This window comes from Aythya marila, assembly GCF_965140915.1.
Source record: "Aythya marila genome assembly, chromosome: 12".
Lineage (NCBI taxonomy): Eukaryota > Metazoa > Chordata > Aves > Anseriformes > Anatidae > Aythya > Aythya marila.
In genome coordinates this window covers 9371741-9385220 of record NC_139053.1, presented here as the reverse complement: position 1 = coordinate 9385220, position 13480 = coordinate 9371741, and the positions used below count along the sequence as shown (strand labels likewise).

Below are 13480 nucleotides of genomic sequence, written 5' to 3'. Positions count from 1 at the left end.
AAAGCCCCCCCGTCTTCCATACAAAAGCTTGGATCTCATTGATACACTTCTCGGGTCACACAAACCTCAGCACCCTGTCCTTACAGGCTGAAGCTGCACAGATTTTACAGAAAAGTTAAATATCTTATGTTACTAGTGAAGTCAAGCCAGCGGAGGGAGGCTTTATGCTTCCAACTGCAACAAGTTTCGTACCACTGTTCTACAGGATGAGGACTGCATCCGCCTCTGCATGGAAACTGTCAAACATTGAGCATTACAAACATAACTGAATCCTACGTGCTTGAAAAAAATGCATTTCTGCCAGCTGCTATGTGGCTTACATTGCGAATGGCTGCATTAATTCAAATATCAGTTAAACTGTTAAAAGAAGTGTTCACAGCCTGTTCCAAAATAACTGGATAAAAAGAATTTGGAGCATAAAAGTTTCCCGTTACTAACCTCATGAAAATAAATCCTACCTTTAGATTGGGGGTGAAAGGGTCTGGAAGCCTCATGTTCCGTGGGAAGGCACTCAGGATCAGATTCCTTAGCTGAATACAGTTGGGTGGGATCACATCACAGAACCCATAGTGGTAGTCACAAAGAAATTCTGGGAAATCATGCAACAAGACCAGCAACACACGCAGAGTGCCCTGCAAAACCAAATAGAGTGGCTATAAAAGAGGTTCCTAATTGTTGAAACCTGCCCAAGAGCTTGCAAAATCATCTGTGTCATACAGTTAACATTAACAGAAAGACACCAATCTAGGCAGGCAGCCTGTTTCTGTCCCATGACAGATCTGTATTTAACTAAGAAATATTCCGTGAAAGAACAGTAAATGCTAGAGTATGTTTTCCATTCCAATTCAACTCTGTTTTCAGGCTTTGGTTGGAAATAGCATCTATTAGCTGATATATATTTTTTACCTTGTAAAGAATTTGCATAGGTTTGGTGAGTTCCACGTTTCTGAGGAAAGGAGCCAAGTACTTGAAAAGATCGATCAGTAACTGGGCATACATAGGCCAACCCTGTCAAGAAAAAAAACAGCAGGTAGTAAACGTGCAACAAAGAACAACCATTTTTAAGTTCAAAGCCATAATTAGGTTGGTGTTCATATCAGCCTGGACCCCAAGTTAAGTCCTACTGCTACTTCTATCAGTGACAGCAGCACTGCTCATTTCAAGGAGCTCAGCTGCACGCGACATGCTATGGGTGCTTCCCAAACACTCAACACACCATACTGAGATGACAGTATGAAGTCTAGACTACAGAGCTCTTCCAGACCTGACAGTCGTGTTTATTAAATTCCAATCACCCTCTACTCAATACTTTACTGACATACAGCCTCTCCTCCATGCAGTTAGGTTACTGTGAATATGGAAGACAACAAAAACAGAACAGCCATGCTAGTGCACTTCAAGAGATGCGAAACAGCATCACACCAGATAGGCATCCTTCTGCGTGAGCTTTTTAATTCAGAAAAGATAAATTGCAGCCACACCTTCTGCTGTGGTGTATGTGCCAGCATTCTTGCAATAAATATCCGGTGGGAGATCAGTTCCAGCCAGGCATAAACAAAACCTGGAGCTTTTGTAGGCCTCAGGATGTGAAATGTGTTACTGAAAGAAAAGTTAGAGCAGGTTAGAAGTGCACAGCAATAAGATTGCTTTTCATAACATTGAGAGAAAACAAACATAGCCCTAAAAGCAAGGCATTTTAGCATCTTGGTTTTACCAGTGATTTTCCTTAAAAACAAGCAAGTGGACAGTCTACAGGAGAACCAGTTATTCTGAATGTGATTAAGCCACCACAAAGGAACAGTCAAGATCAGCCTTCAGGTGAAAAATCTTGACCCTACCCGGAAAAGATGAGCACTGTGGCCACTCTCAAATACATACCAGAAAGCTGTGAGTGTCTGGAAGTTGATGGTTTCCAGCACATGCTCAGGAGCATTTAATTCCAACAGCAACATGATGAAGATGCGATGGTAAGGAAGCTGCTGAAACTCACTCTGCCGAACATCGTGGTCTTGCAGAAGAACTCCCACCACAATACCAAGGACCTGAAGAGATCAACATATTTCAGTGGCAATGGCAAGAATTACTTTTTGGGTCATGTCACACAAATGCGTTAACCATCAGAAGAAATCAGTTCTAATAAAAAGCAAAAATTCCAGTTCCAAGTTAATACTACAGTCCCTATCAGCAGTCCCCAAGCACTACACATTGCTGTTGTGTAGATCACAACAGTTGACTGAGCACTGTTGAAAGGTCTTTGCTACCTATGACCACCTAGCTATAAGCCAAATAGTGTAGAAGTATATAGGGAAGGCCCTCAAAAATAAAAAAACAAAAAAAAGGCAGGACCCAGGAAATTACCAACATCAAACCACAGTTCCTAATGGCTCAGAACATCAGCTCAAGACCTAGTAGCTGACTTTTCCATTTCAAGGTACAAAGGTGACTTTCAGGTTTGATAGAAATCTTTGTGAATGAGAAAGCAACTTGGCATCCTGATATTCCACCCCATTTATCAGTTCAATGACCAACACATTCAAGCATTCAAGTCCTCATCTGGTATTTTATCAGTAGCCCATGTTAAGTCTACGCTTCACATCAGCAAAGGCAAACACCATTATGCACTTTAACTGCAAGGACAACAAAAACGGTTCACAACCTTGTTCAGGAGGTTGATCTTTGTAACGGTGTTGGTTGCCTCTCCAGAGTGCTTCACCAGCAGTGCAATAAGTCGCACAAAGGCATCCAGATTGTGGTAGCACTTGGCTCGAATCATAGTGGGGTTGGCGGCAGGGTTGTGCTGTTGCTCAGCCTGAGCACGATAGCTGATTTCAACACACATTTCGGTGCAAAGACGGAAAAAGCGGGTGATCAGGTCATCCGTTTTCAGGATTCCTTGCTGGTGCATCTGTCAGGGAAAGGAAAAACCCTCAGAACCATAAATGCAACAAGTTCATTTTACAAATTATTTCAAACAACAAATGCTTTACATGGCACCCACCTTACCCGGAGAATTAATTTTTACCATGCTCTCATGTGCTAAGTAGCAAGCCATCTCCACTACTCTTCCCCAAGCTGAAAGTCTTCAACACAACTTGGTGGTGGCACCACAATTCTAGCACATTTACTCCCAAATAATCTTTTGATCCTAAATCTTTTCCCTCAACAGCAGAGCTGAGAAGCCTGCTTCAGTATCAGTTCTGCTACCAGCACTCAACCTTGCACAAAGCAGGTAAGAGGCAGCAGCAGTTTGGTCGGCCAGGCCTCGAGGAGCCCACGCAGAGGTAACAAGCTGTGGGAAGGTCTGCTCAGTAACCATCGTGCTGTCAGGTAGCAACACTCTGTAGGACCTAACTGCATCTGGATAACAAGCTTTCCTTGTATAACATGAAGAGAATGGCTGGGTATGGTTGCGCTTTTTCTGGCCCTTTTGCGGGGATTGTTTTTTAATAATATACATATCAAAAGAGACCTGTTACCCACAGCATTATAAGCCATCAAAATTAAACCAAAACTGAACTACAGGAAGCCTCCGGGTTTTGTGTAAAGCATCTCGCTTCCGAACTCCTACTGCACAAACATGAAGCTATATGAACAGCACAATCACTGACTCAGAGAACTTCTAATATTTCTGGGGAAGCTTTTTTTTTTTATATTATTAATAAAAGGCAATTCATGTATTTGCCTTGAAAGCTGTATGCGCCTTCTTGCTCTAAGAGCTAACAGAAAGAAAGCAATCTGGCTCCTCTAAGAGGTGTTAAGTCATTTATGTCCAGTAATAAAAACTTTGTTTAAAGCAATTATTATAAAACACTTCTTTAAAACCCACATCTGTCACCTGCAAGGAAAAAAAATTATAAATACTGCAGTTTCATATATTTTGGTTAAACTTACAGAAGGTAAGCACACATGGCAAAAGAGTGAAGCAGGGCAAAAGCGCACTGAGTATTACGACTATACTATATTGAAGTATAGTTTGAGCATACTTTATGGTACAAAAACAGGTCAAAATGAAATGGGACCTGGGACCTAACAGAGGAAAAAATTTAAGAAGCCAGTAATAACACAGGATCCATTAAAACATTTAGAAAAGACTATGCAGGAGGAATCAGACCAACAGAAAGGTGGCTACAAGCCAGTACACAAGGAAACTAAGCAAAAAAAGCCATCATTGCATCAGTCAAGATCTTTATGCATACTACATAGTTTGAACTGCTTTTGATTGTTGGCAAAATCTGACATTTCCGTGGTAGTAGCACCAAAATTTAAAACAGAACCAAATAAAAATAGGACAAATTGGGTGCTTCCTTGCAGCTGCAATCAAGGAGCATGTTTTTGGGAAGATGACTGAAGGCAGTTCGTTACCCCACGTGCTGGTTTACTGAGTGCATCTCTTCTCAGTCACACCTGGATGGTAGGTGCGTGCTGTTCTGTTAAGGTGCTCTGGAGCAAAAATGCTGGAGGGGCTGGCTGTTTAAATTTAGGTGCCACTCCAGCTAATGAAATTTCAAGTATCTCCTCTCCAATGACTCCAGTTAAAGGATTCCCCTTGTTCACATGGGCTGAAACAACTCACTTGCATCTCTACTAGTGATTTACATCTGTAGGCCATCAAGAGCTTTTATTCTTACTTACAAGGAGCAACATTAGACAAGCTTCATTACACAGAGCATGTAAGAACTGCTGCCAACAGCTACCTCACTTGAATTCTTTATCCTACATGACTTATCCCAGTATTTATGGTTTGAACTGACAGCTTGTTGCCAGAGTACCTAAAGAAGAACCTTATCTGCTGAAGGGTTTCTACAGAACTTCAAAGGAAGACAGAACTTTGATAGTCAGTTTCAAAAGGATGTCTAGCATTGGTTATTACACTGCTTTAAAACGGAGGGCATCACACCCTACTTATGTTGAATAAAAAGCACCTTTCTTTCCAAAAGCTCTACCTGTCCAACAAACGCAGAGAACGCTTTGGTACTGTCGCGGCCCGCTGCAGCCGAATGGTAGAGGTTCACCCACTCCCTCAGCAGGTATTCTGCCTTCTCCCTCAGACCTGGCGGATCATCATACTCAGAGGCTTGGGAAATTCCAGAATGCATCATGAAATTGGGACCTCCGTGAGCACGGTCAATCATGGCTTCATAGTTTGATCGGACCACTTCCATCAGCTGGGGTAATCTAATGCAACAGACCAGAGCAAGAGCTGGGTTAGAATTCTTTCTCCCTGTCCTGAGAGGGTACAAGAACAGAAAGCTCAATCAAGTATGTTTAAATGAAAGCAAATTCCACAAACACAGCGCCTTTTTTTTTTTTTTTTTTTTTGATCTTCCAGTCCTCACTGGAACAGTAGACTACGTCCTGAAAGCAGACATTTATGAGGAAAGACAAAACACTGAAATCACGCAAGCTCTGAAAAAAAGCAATACACTGGATTTGTGTCTCCATATCCTATGTGGAACATTTGTCATGTGAGATCAGTGGATGTTTCCTTTGTAGGCTCTGACTGAAGAAACCAAAAAGGTTATCCAATTTGATGAATTGCTTGTGATAAACAAAGAAATTAAAAATTTTAAAAGATAACACAATATTGCCTGAATTTGAAATAAAGCAGGAATTCAAGCAAGTTTCTCACAGTACCACGGTACTTTGGAGCACAGTGCACAGAAATTTTCCTGTGCAAGCATTCAGCAGCCTCTATTTTGACAAAAAATCTGAGCAATTACGTTAGCATGTCATTAGAGCAACAAAACCATTTCAGCTAACACTAGACTGCAGCCACAGAGGAAGTTTAAAGCTGTATGATTTAGTGATACAAGACATTATCTAGATAACATTTCAAACCATAAGTGAGCATACAAGATAAGTAATATATTGCACGGTATTTCAATCTCACCCTTCTGGGGCGTTTCCTCTGGAATGAGCGTTAATCCTCATAAGTGTCTCGATCGTGTGGAACAGGTCTGCCTCCGTAACATGCGCGACACTTCTCTCGTCCACCAACAGGATCTTTACCAACTGCATGGCGAACGCCACAGCCATGTAGTTCAAGCCGTTCTCCATTGACTGCCAGAAAGAAAAAGGCATTAAGGCTGAAGTTCCACCACAAGTCTTATGAAGAAGTGACTGTAACTCTTCCCCTCCAAGAACGCATGTTCTCTTTACCTGAGCCAAGTGAAGATCGTACTGCTGCATGTTAACAAGGTGATTGCGGATTAGCAGCTCCACAGCTTCCACGTTGTACTTGTACTCATCCCTGCATTCAATCAGGCACCTGGAAGAATTTGACTTCTTTTCACAAGTGTACTCAAACTACAGAGTTTAAGTGAAGCAACACAAATCTAACACTAGAGAATCTCTGCAATCCATTACTTAGCTCCAAAAGAAGCCTCTTCTGGAGGATTATTTAATGTAACATTTCAGTTCAGGAACAGTCGAGTCTCAAGCACTTGCTGCCCTGCACTACTGGCCAGAACAGCCCTCCCAGAGCTTCAGTCTATTCAGTATAAGAAGCTTTTCTTATACTGAATGCACAAAGTGGCACAGCTTCTAAAGCACTAGTGCTTCTGCTGCGGGCATACACCATGTCATCTAGTTTGTGACCACATGTAGATAGGTTCTGTATAAAATGAGGAAAAAAATGAGGAAAAATGAGCACCTGTTTCACCCTATGAAAGATTCCTGTCATGTTCGAGGAGGAAGCTGCATTAACAAGAGCTCTCATTACTTTTAACATTAAAAAGATTACTTTTCTGTCTGAGCTGCATCAGTGCAAAATATTAACAAGTGATTCAAAAATAACACAGTAACTCCCAAAAGATGAGGAAAGCTACATCCATCCTCATGTTGTCTCATAACTGACCTAGTAATCTGTTTATTACACCACGGAGATCCATATGCACGACCGTCCTGCAGAGCCTTCAGCACAAGCAGATGACACTCACGGTAGCGCAGCAGGAGGTCAGCATCTGCCCCGCTGGTGGCATCCAGTAAGCCCTCTACAGCCTAGAACAGATGCAACCTGTTAGCAGAGGAAAAACCAAGTCCGCTTCCAAATCTTACACAAACCAGATCAGCAGCAACTACCCCCAGAAGATTTGGCAGTTACGTAAAAAGCTACAGTTTAGTCATTGCACTGACCCTGCTAATAAAACTGAGATTTTACCAGCTGTTGTGGCATCTCCACGTTCCCTGTACATGGCTGTCCTACCACAAACAAGCCCACAGTCTCCCTATGCCCCACTGGCTTTATATACGCACTCAAGCAGTATGAAAAACCACATCAGTTTGTGCTGCAGCTTCTGCGAGTCAAAGTCAAAGCTGTTCTGCACATGGCTCATGGAAAGCCACATGAAAGAGGACACGCAGAACTTGACAGAGGACTCCTTCCAGATTCTTTAGACAAAGAGCTGCAGCGCTCTGATGCACCTGTGGTAATCTATATGAAATGGAAGTCCTTTACAGGGGAAAGCAAATTCATCTCTGTCCAAGTTTTAGTGTTGGTACCTATTTGAAGGATTTAGTCCCGATTACGTCGGAAACACAGAGCTTCCACTGAAATGGTTTCCAGCTTCCAGTTACTTTTATTTTGCCACTGCTCTTGGATCCTCATGCAGACGGCTCATTGTCTTTCCACTGTTCTCAAACAGATCTTCCTCTGCATCTGTCACTGTGTTCTGCACTAGTTACTACACAGACTTTGGTGCCAGTTCATGTCACAGAGCTCACTGCAACGCTCCCCAGCTGGTAGTTTACTAGCTCTGGCTGGGATGGAGTTAGTTTTCTTCAGAGCAGCCCGTATGGTTTTGTGTTTTGGATTTGTTGCTGAAACAGTGTTGACAACAACGTTTTGGCAGTTGCTGAACAGTCTGTGCAGAGCACCAAGGCTTTCTCTTTCCCACTCTGCACCCCCCAGAGTGAGTAGGCTGGGAGTGCGCAAGAGACTGGAAAGGTACACAGCCAGCAGAGCTGGCATCAACTGACCAGAGGAATATTCCATGATGTATGACATCATGCTCTAAAATAAAAGCTTAGGGAAAGGATGATTAGGGGAGACACTCATGGTTATGATGTTTGTCTTCCCAAGCAAGTGGTACGCTCGCTGAGGCCCTGCTTTCCAGGAAGTGGCTAACCATCTGCGTGCTGATGGGACAAAGAGATTTTTTTTTTGCTTTGTTTGTGCACACTGCTTTTGCTTTCCCTATTAAGCCATCATTAACTCAGTGCACAAGTCATTTTGCTTTCCCTTTATTTTTTCCCTGTCCCACAAGAGTGGAGTGAGTGAGCAGCTAGATGAGCACGTACTTAGTTACTGCAAAATACAAAGCAGAAGTGCACTGCTACAAAACCAGTACAATGTTCAATACAAGGTAGTTCAAGTAGCAATTCGAGTGTCTTATTAGACTCTGTCCTGAAATCAGAAACTATTCTTGACTGCAACAGCTCTCTACTTGCTGCATCTGGGCAAAACTCTCTTAAATCCCAGGATGCTGTACCCACTTCTTCCTGCAGCAGCTTGGCCAGAACATGTATTGTACCAAGAGAACAACCCAGCCCTCCTCCAGCTTTATTCACTGAATTTCCTAAGAAGGTTGTTTAGTACCATTCACCAAGCAAGCTCCGCAGGATGCATGAAGATACGCAGTCACCACAAGTCAATCTACAACCAGTGAGCAATAAACCTGAGGTGAGCTGTAACAGGAGAATTGATAACACTCACCTTCTGCAGCAGCCCAAGCGCAGCGATAGCATCACGGGAGTTACGAGCCACTACTACGGCCTCCAAGAGGCTGCGCAGTGCTTGAGCCTGAGGATTCATGGCCAGGGTATGTGGAATGGACTGCAGGTGTTGCTCCAGTTCTGTCATACACTTGTCATAGATTTGTGCCACATCGTCTGTAGCCCAAGCTTGCTGCTTAAGAGAAGGTGGGAATGAGTGATTTTCACAAGGACCGTATTTTGAAACAAACACTGCTCTTCTCTTCTGTTTCAGAAATCATAGTGCCCAGAATGTAGTTTTCTACAGTAATATGGTTGGTTATGCTGGCATTTTAAACACACAAACATGGGTAAATTGAGCTGTAGAAATAACTAGGAAACAATTTTAGCAGTACTTAAGACCAGGTATGCATTCAAAAACCTGTTTGTAATCTCAAAATCAGTGCTTGCCATACATGACCTTCCCCAAAAGTAACCTGAACTCCGAACAACACTTTTCACTATTTAAAACCAGAAATAATATTACTAAGTTGAAGATGATGTCGCAGTCTATGTTAAAAAAAACAGTAACAACTATGATGTCCCAATCTACATTACAAAAAAAACAACAATAACTAAGACTGGGTGTAAGAACAGCTTTACATTGCCATTGGTTCAACTTTAAAACGAACAAACCTTTCAATCAGTATTCCCAAGCAATACAAATGCCTGACTTTTACTAGCCTTCCATCAAAGGACACAAGCTCTGCAGCGTTCACCAAAAGGGCCATGGTACTCAAGCTAATTAGAAATCTCTACCTTCATAGGCTGAGCCAAGAATCCCGTAGGCTGAGTTAAGTCATTGGTAGGCAAGAAGCCAGGGACATTGCGTGCAAACTCTTCGTAAACAGCCAGCTGTTTTGGGTCCACACCTCCAACCTTTGTAATAAAAAGAAAAGGCATTAATCTCACTGCTAAGCACCGTAGCAGTAAGGAACAAGGGCTACTTGTTTGTGTAACAGGTAGCTGCTCTGACACATTCATAAACAGAGTGACCTAGACATCAGGAAGTAAGGTTCTGCTGCCCTGCACGGAGGCCATATCCCTCCTGGTACACCACCTAACCAGAGGATTTTCTTTGATAACTGCAACTCATTCCCAGAAATAGAAAGAACTGAATACTGGCCTCACGCTTCTCAGAAGCGTAAGAGAAATGCTCTGAAAGCACAAAGTATGCCCTTTAAAAGGAAGGAAGTATATAGGAGACAACAAAACAGACCAGTGATCTTTAAAATGTAAGGAACAGCAGAGTAGGAAAGATTTAACTTCCTCGGGGAATTGAGGAAGAAGATATGAACACTTATTCTGGAACAGTGTATGAACGTGTTTCCATTACTAATCAAGCTAACAGCAGCTCCGCTCTTAGACCATGCAGAATTGCTCGGCTGAAGCTGTATCAACCATATCAACCATTCTTTGTTATCAGGAGAGGAAGAGCAGCATCGGCAGGTGGCTCAGTTAATATCCTCACCTTTAACCTGATCTGTTCTGGCATCCGTTCAGCTTGGTAAGTTAACACAACAGGATCACAGTACCGACGACCCTCTTGTCTAGCATGTTTTCTGAGCTCAAACTCCTAGGGAAGAAAGCCAAACACTGGATTTGAGACACAGTCTGGATGCATACGAACACGTATAAAAACCTTTCAAAGGCAGCACTCCCATACTTACAGTTGCTAGCCTCTTGTCCATTTCAGGGCCTGCCTTTTCCACAGCTGTCTTCTGGATAAAGCAGCACGCTAGCTCGCAGTTATCCTGTGCTAGCTGGGCAGCTGCTTGCTCCATCATGTCCCTCTGTTGTGGGGAGGCTGCCTATTGAAAAGCAGGACAATCAGTGAAAGCTGTACGTTTTTCCTGTACATAGCCAGTCACAAAATCTGCACCACTGCACATACAGAATGCCAGCACAAAGAAGAAATGCTCCTAAGAAGAAATGCTCTTAGAAATGTGCTGTCTTGGCACAGAATAGTCAATAATAAATTTGTTTTTGCATAGCTTTGAATAAAACATGTAGGCAAGAAGACAGTGAAGACGTTCAACAAGGAACAAAACAGCAGGAGGTTCCCCTTCCTTCCCACCAGCCTACCTCCAGAGTCTGACTGAAGCTCATACAACAGATCCTAATACAGCAAGAGAAACCCTTGCACCAAGGCCTAAAGGTTTTTCTACCTCCGAGGTTGTGATCAGAAGATATAAGGGTGCCTCAATACAAAACAGTAATCCCAAGCATTTTTTCAGTGGGTTCCCTTTCTGATATTTTTCATTTCCCTGGGAGTCTGCTTTAAGAGAAAACTGAACAGATGGACTTATTTTCCAGGGTGCAAAGCAGCAACTTCCATTGGAATACACGCATAAATGCAAACTCTCCGATCTCCTTGGATTTCCTTTCCCATTAAGATCTACCTTACTTCATTAATTTCTGAAAACTACACTGTTTCTTTCAAATAAAAGGAGTCCTTACCTCATTAACACACTGCATACGGTAAGCTAGATGTGAATTTTTAAGATGATTTTTAAGCACTTCTGCAACAGTGTGCTGTGTAATAATGTTGTAAGAAAGCTTCCTTGGATTACAGCTGGACCTGTATCAATACCATACATCTTCAAGGGACTACTATGTTCCTACATTTTCATAATTCACTACATCTTGCAAGCATAAAATACCATAAGCACTAAGGCTTCTACAAAGCTTTAATTAGTTATGTCACTGAAGAACATGTACAGGTAAACTTGGTAGATGTGCACAGCTGTACCACCACTGGTCTGCATTCACCCTGCCTCCACAACTTTCCATCTCCCTACCTTCTCATACCACATACAAAACCACTGTAGCATTTCTCCAATTGCCTCCCTGTCTGAACTGTGGTCAGATCTGACGAATCTGAACCAAATTATTTATGCCCCTCTTAACAGAGGTTCTTTTTCTTATGGTTACTTGCTTGACAGCCAAACTCTGATTATTTAATGAAGGTGCTAACAGCAGCCCCTGGCTCAGCTCTCACATTAAAGCAGAACTATCCCAACCTTAATTTGTGTTTAATATTGATAGCATGGGTCATGAACTTGTCATACGGCTGTGCTACATCATCCATAGCCCAAGATTGCTGCTTAAGAGGACGCAACCAGCTCTTGATCTCACCAGTCAGGTTGCTTAACGCTCTGAATATGAAGGGTCAACAGGGTTTGAGGCAGACTATCCATCCCGTACTTAAACGCTCTGTACACCCTTCAGACCTTTAACTGGCTCAAGAGGGCAGGTTTTATCATGCAAGCGAGCAACTCCATTGCAAAAGGACCTTCCCATTTTCGTTCCCCATGAAATGGGCAATAGTGACACACCCTTAAGAGGCAGGCAGTCCTTCAACTTTTTTAATCCCTGAAAGCATAGTGAAGTCTTGATCTTTCCAAGATATTCTGCTCTGTGCCTGTTGTGACACTGATTGCAAGCATAAGTCTTCTGGGTTCTGACCAGCAGTTCATGAACCATATTCCATTTAGCCAGGAGTGGAAAGTTACCTCTTTGGCTCAAACTTTTCTTGTTCACCAGAAGACTTGAAAATATCCTCTAAAAATGCTAGCTGTTGAGAACAATCTTAACTACTAATCTGCTAACAGCAGAACTGAATGAAATCTACCTGAAGCAGACAAGCGTACTGAGATAACCCATCACCAGAAAGACCCAGAATCAACTCAATCCTCCCCATTCTAGCTTTTCCATCTCAAAAACCGTGGGAAGATAAGCACTTCAAAGCTTCTGAGATGCGATCAAACTCAACAGCACACGTGAACAGCTCAGGGAGCTCGCAGGCGATGTCATGATGCCCACCTTTCAGGTTGAAGACTACACCACATGAGCTGTAAGCAGTTTTGCCCATTGTAATTCTGCAAGTCATGAGACTTGTCTGCTAAATTAATCTCCACACTAGTTAAGCCATGTAATGTTAATGAAGAAATCTATGCTTAAGAGGACTGATTTGCTAATGCTGGGTGTCTACACTTCCTGTGAGGTTGGAAATAAGCTTCTGACACAACGTGACTCTTACCCTCAGCGCAGTAGCAAAGCTGTTCTTCAGGTTGGTAGCTATGCTCATGAGCAAAGGTTCCCTGCAGGTAATCATGGCCATCCCGGCAGTCAGGTTCCGCATCATATGGTGTGCGGCCACACGCATCCGCGACTCCTCCGAATCCAGCGCGAAGTCCTTCCTGACTATCTGTTCGCACGTCGTCATGGCAATCTTGATGGACCGATCGACCACGGGATGGACGAGCTCTTGCACTGCTCGCTCAATCGCCTGCCGCACGCACTGCTTCAGCTGGGGGTGGGCCTGGAACAGCGGGATCTGGAGGAGGGTTAGGAATGTTACGTTAGAAGAGTACACCAGAATATCATCTACTCTAGATAGTCACATTTTTCAAACCATTTTTAACTATACTGTCACAGATCACATACAGTGTGGCACTTCTGTTCCACTTGCAGTTATTACAAAATCTATTTGATAATTCCGAAACTGCAACGCTTGCCACGCTTTCTTCCAAAGCTGCAGCTGAACACTGACTGGTAAAAAAGACCAAGGAAGCTCTCCTTGAGCTAAAGTCCTGTGAGCAACTACCCCAACTCACATTTATTGATATTAAATTAGGTATTAACATATGTCACAGTGAAACTTGAGAATCTAGTAACTAATAGTTAATACTAATAACTTCCCAAATTTTCCATCTGGTTATTTGTT

The 13480-nt window shown here is 42.8% G+C and overlaps 1 protein-coding gene across 5 annotated transcripts in view; it reads right to left on the bottom strand.

Moving 5' to 3' along the window:
• The window catches only part of CNOT1 (CCR4-NOT transcription complex subunit 1), a 58156-nt gene that overhangs the window by 4665 nt on the left and 40011 nt on the right, over nucleotides 1-13480 (bottom strand). For 3 of the 5 annotated variants that reach the window (XM_082770290.1, XM_082770293.1, XM_082770292.1), the window contains exons 31-44: nucleotides 12794-13090; nucleotides 10422-10562; nucleotides 10223-10327; nucleotides 9511-9630; nucleotides 8714-8908; nucleotides 6857-6999; nucleotides 6160-6268; nucleotides 5891-6060; nucleotides 4944-5175; nucleotides 2657-2905; nucleotides 1879-2042; nucleotides 1482-1599; nucleotides 907-1008; nucleotides 459-632 (exon numbers count right to left, since the gene is read on the bottom strand). In XM_082770290.1, the coding sequence (XP_082626416.1) occupies nucleotides 459-632; nucleotides 907-1008; nucleotides 1482-1599; nucleotides 1879-2042; nucleotides 2657-2905; nucleotides 4944-5175; nucleotides 5891-6060; nucleotides 6160-6268; nucleotides 6857-6999; nucleotides 8714-8908; nucleotides 9511-9630; nucleotides 10223-10327; nucleotides 10422-10562; nucleotides 12794-13090 (2319 nt within the window). The remainder of the gene's footprint in view (nucleotides 1-458; nucleotides 633-906; nucleotides 1009-1481; nucleotides 1600-1878; nucleotides 2043-2656; nucleotides 2906-4943; nucleotides 5176-5890; nucleotides 6061-6159; nucleotides 6269-6856; nucleotides 7000-8713; nucleotides 8909-9510; nucleotides 9631-10222; nucleotides 10328-10421; nucleotides 10563-12793; nucleotides 13091-13480) is intronic. The other 2 variants (XM_082770291.1, XM_082770294.1) reach the window with 1 other exon arrangement.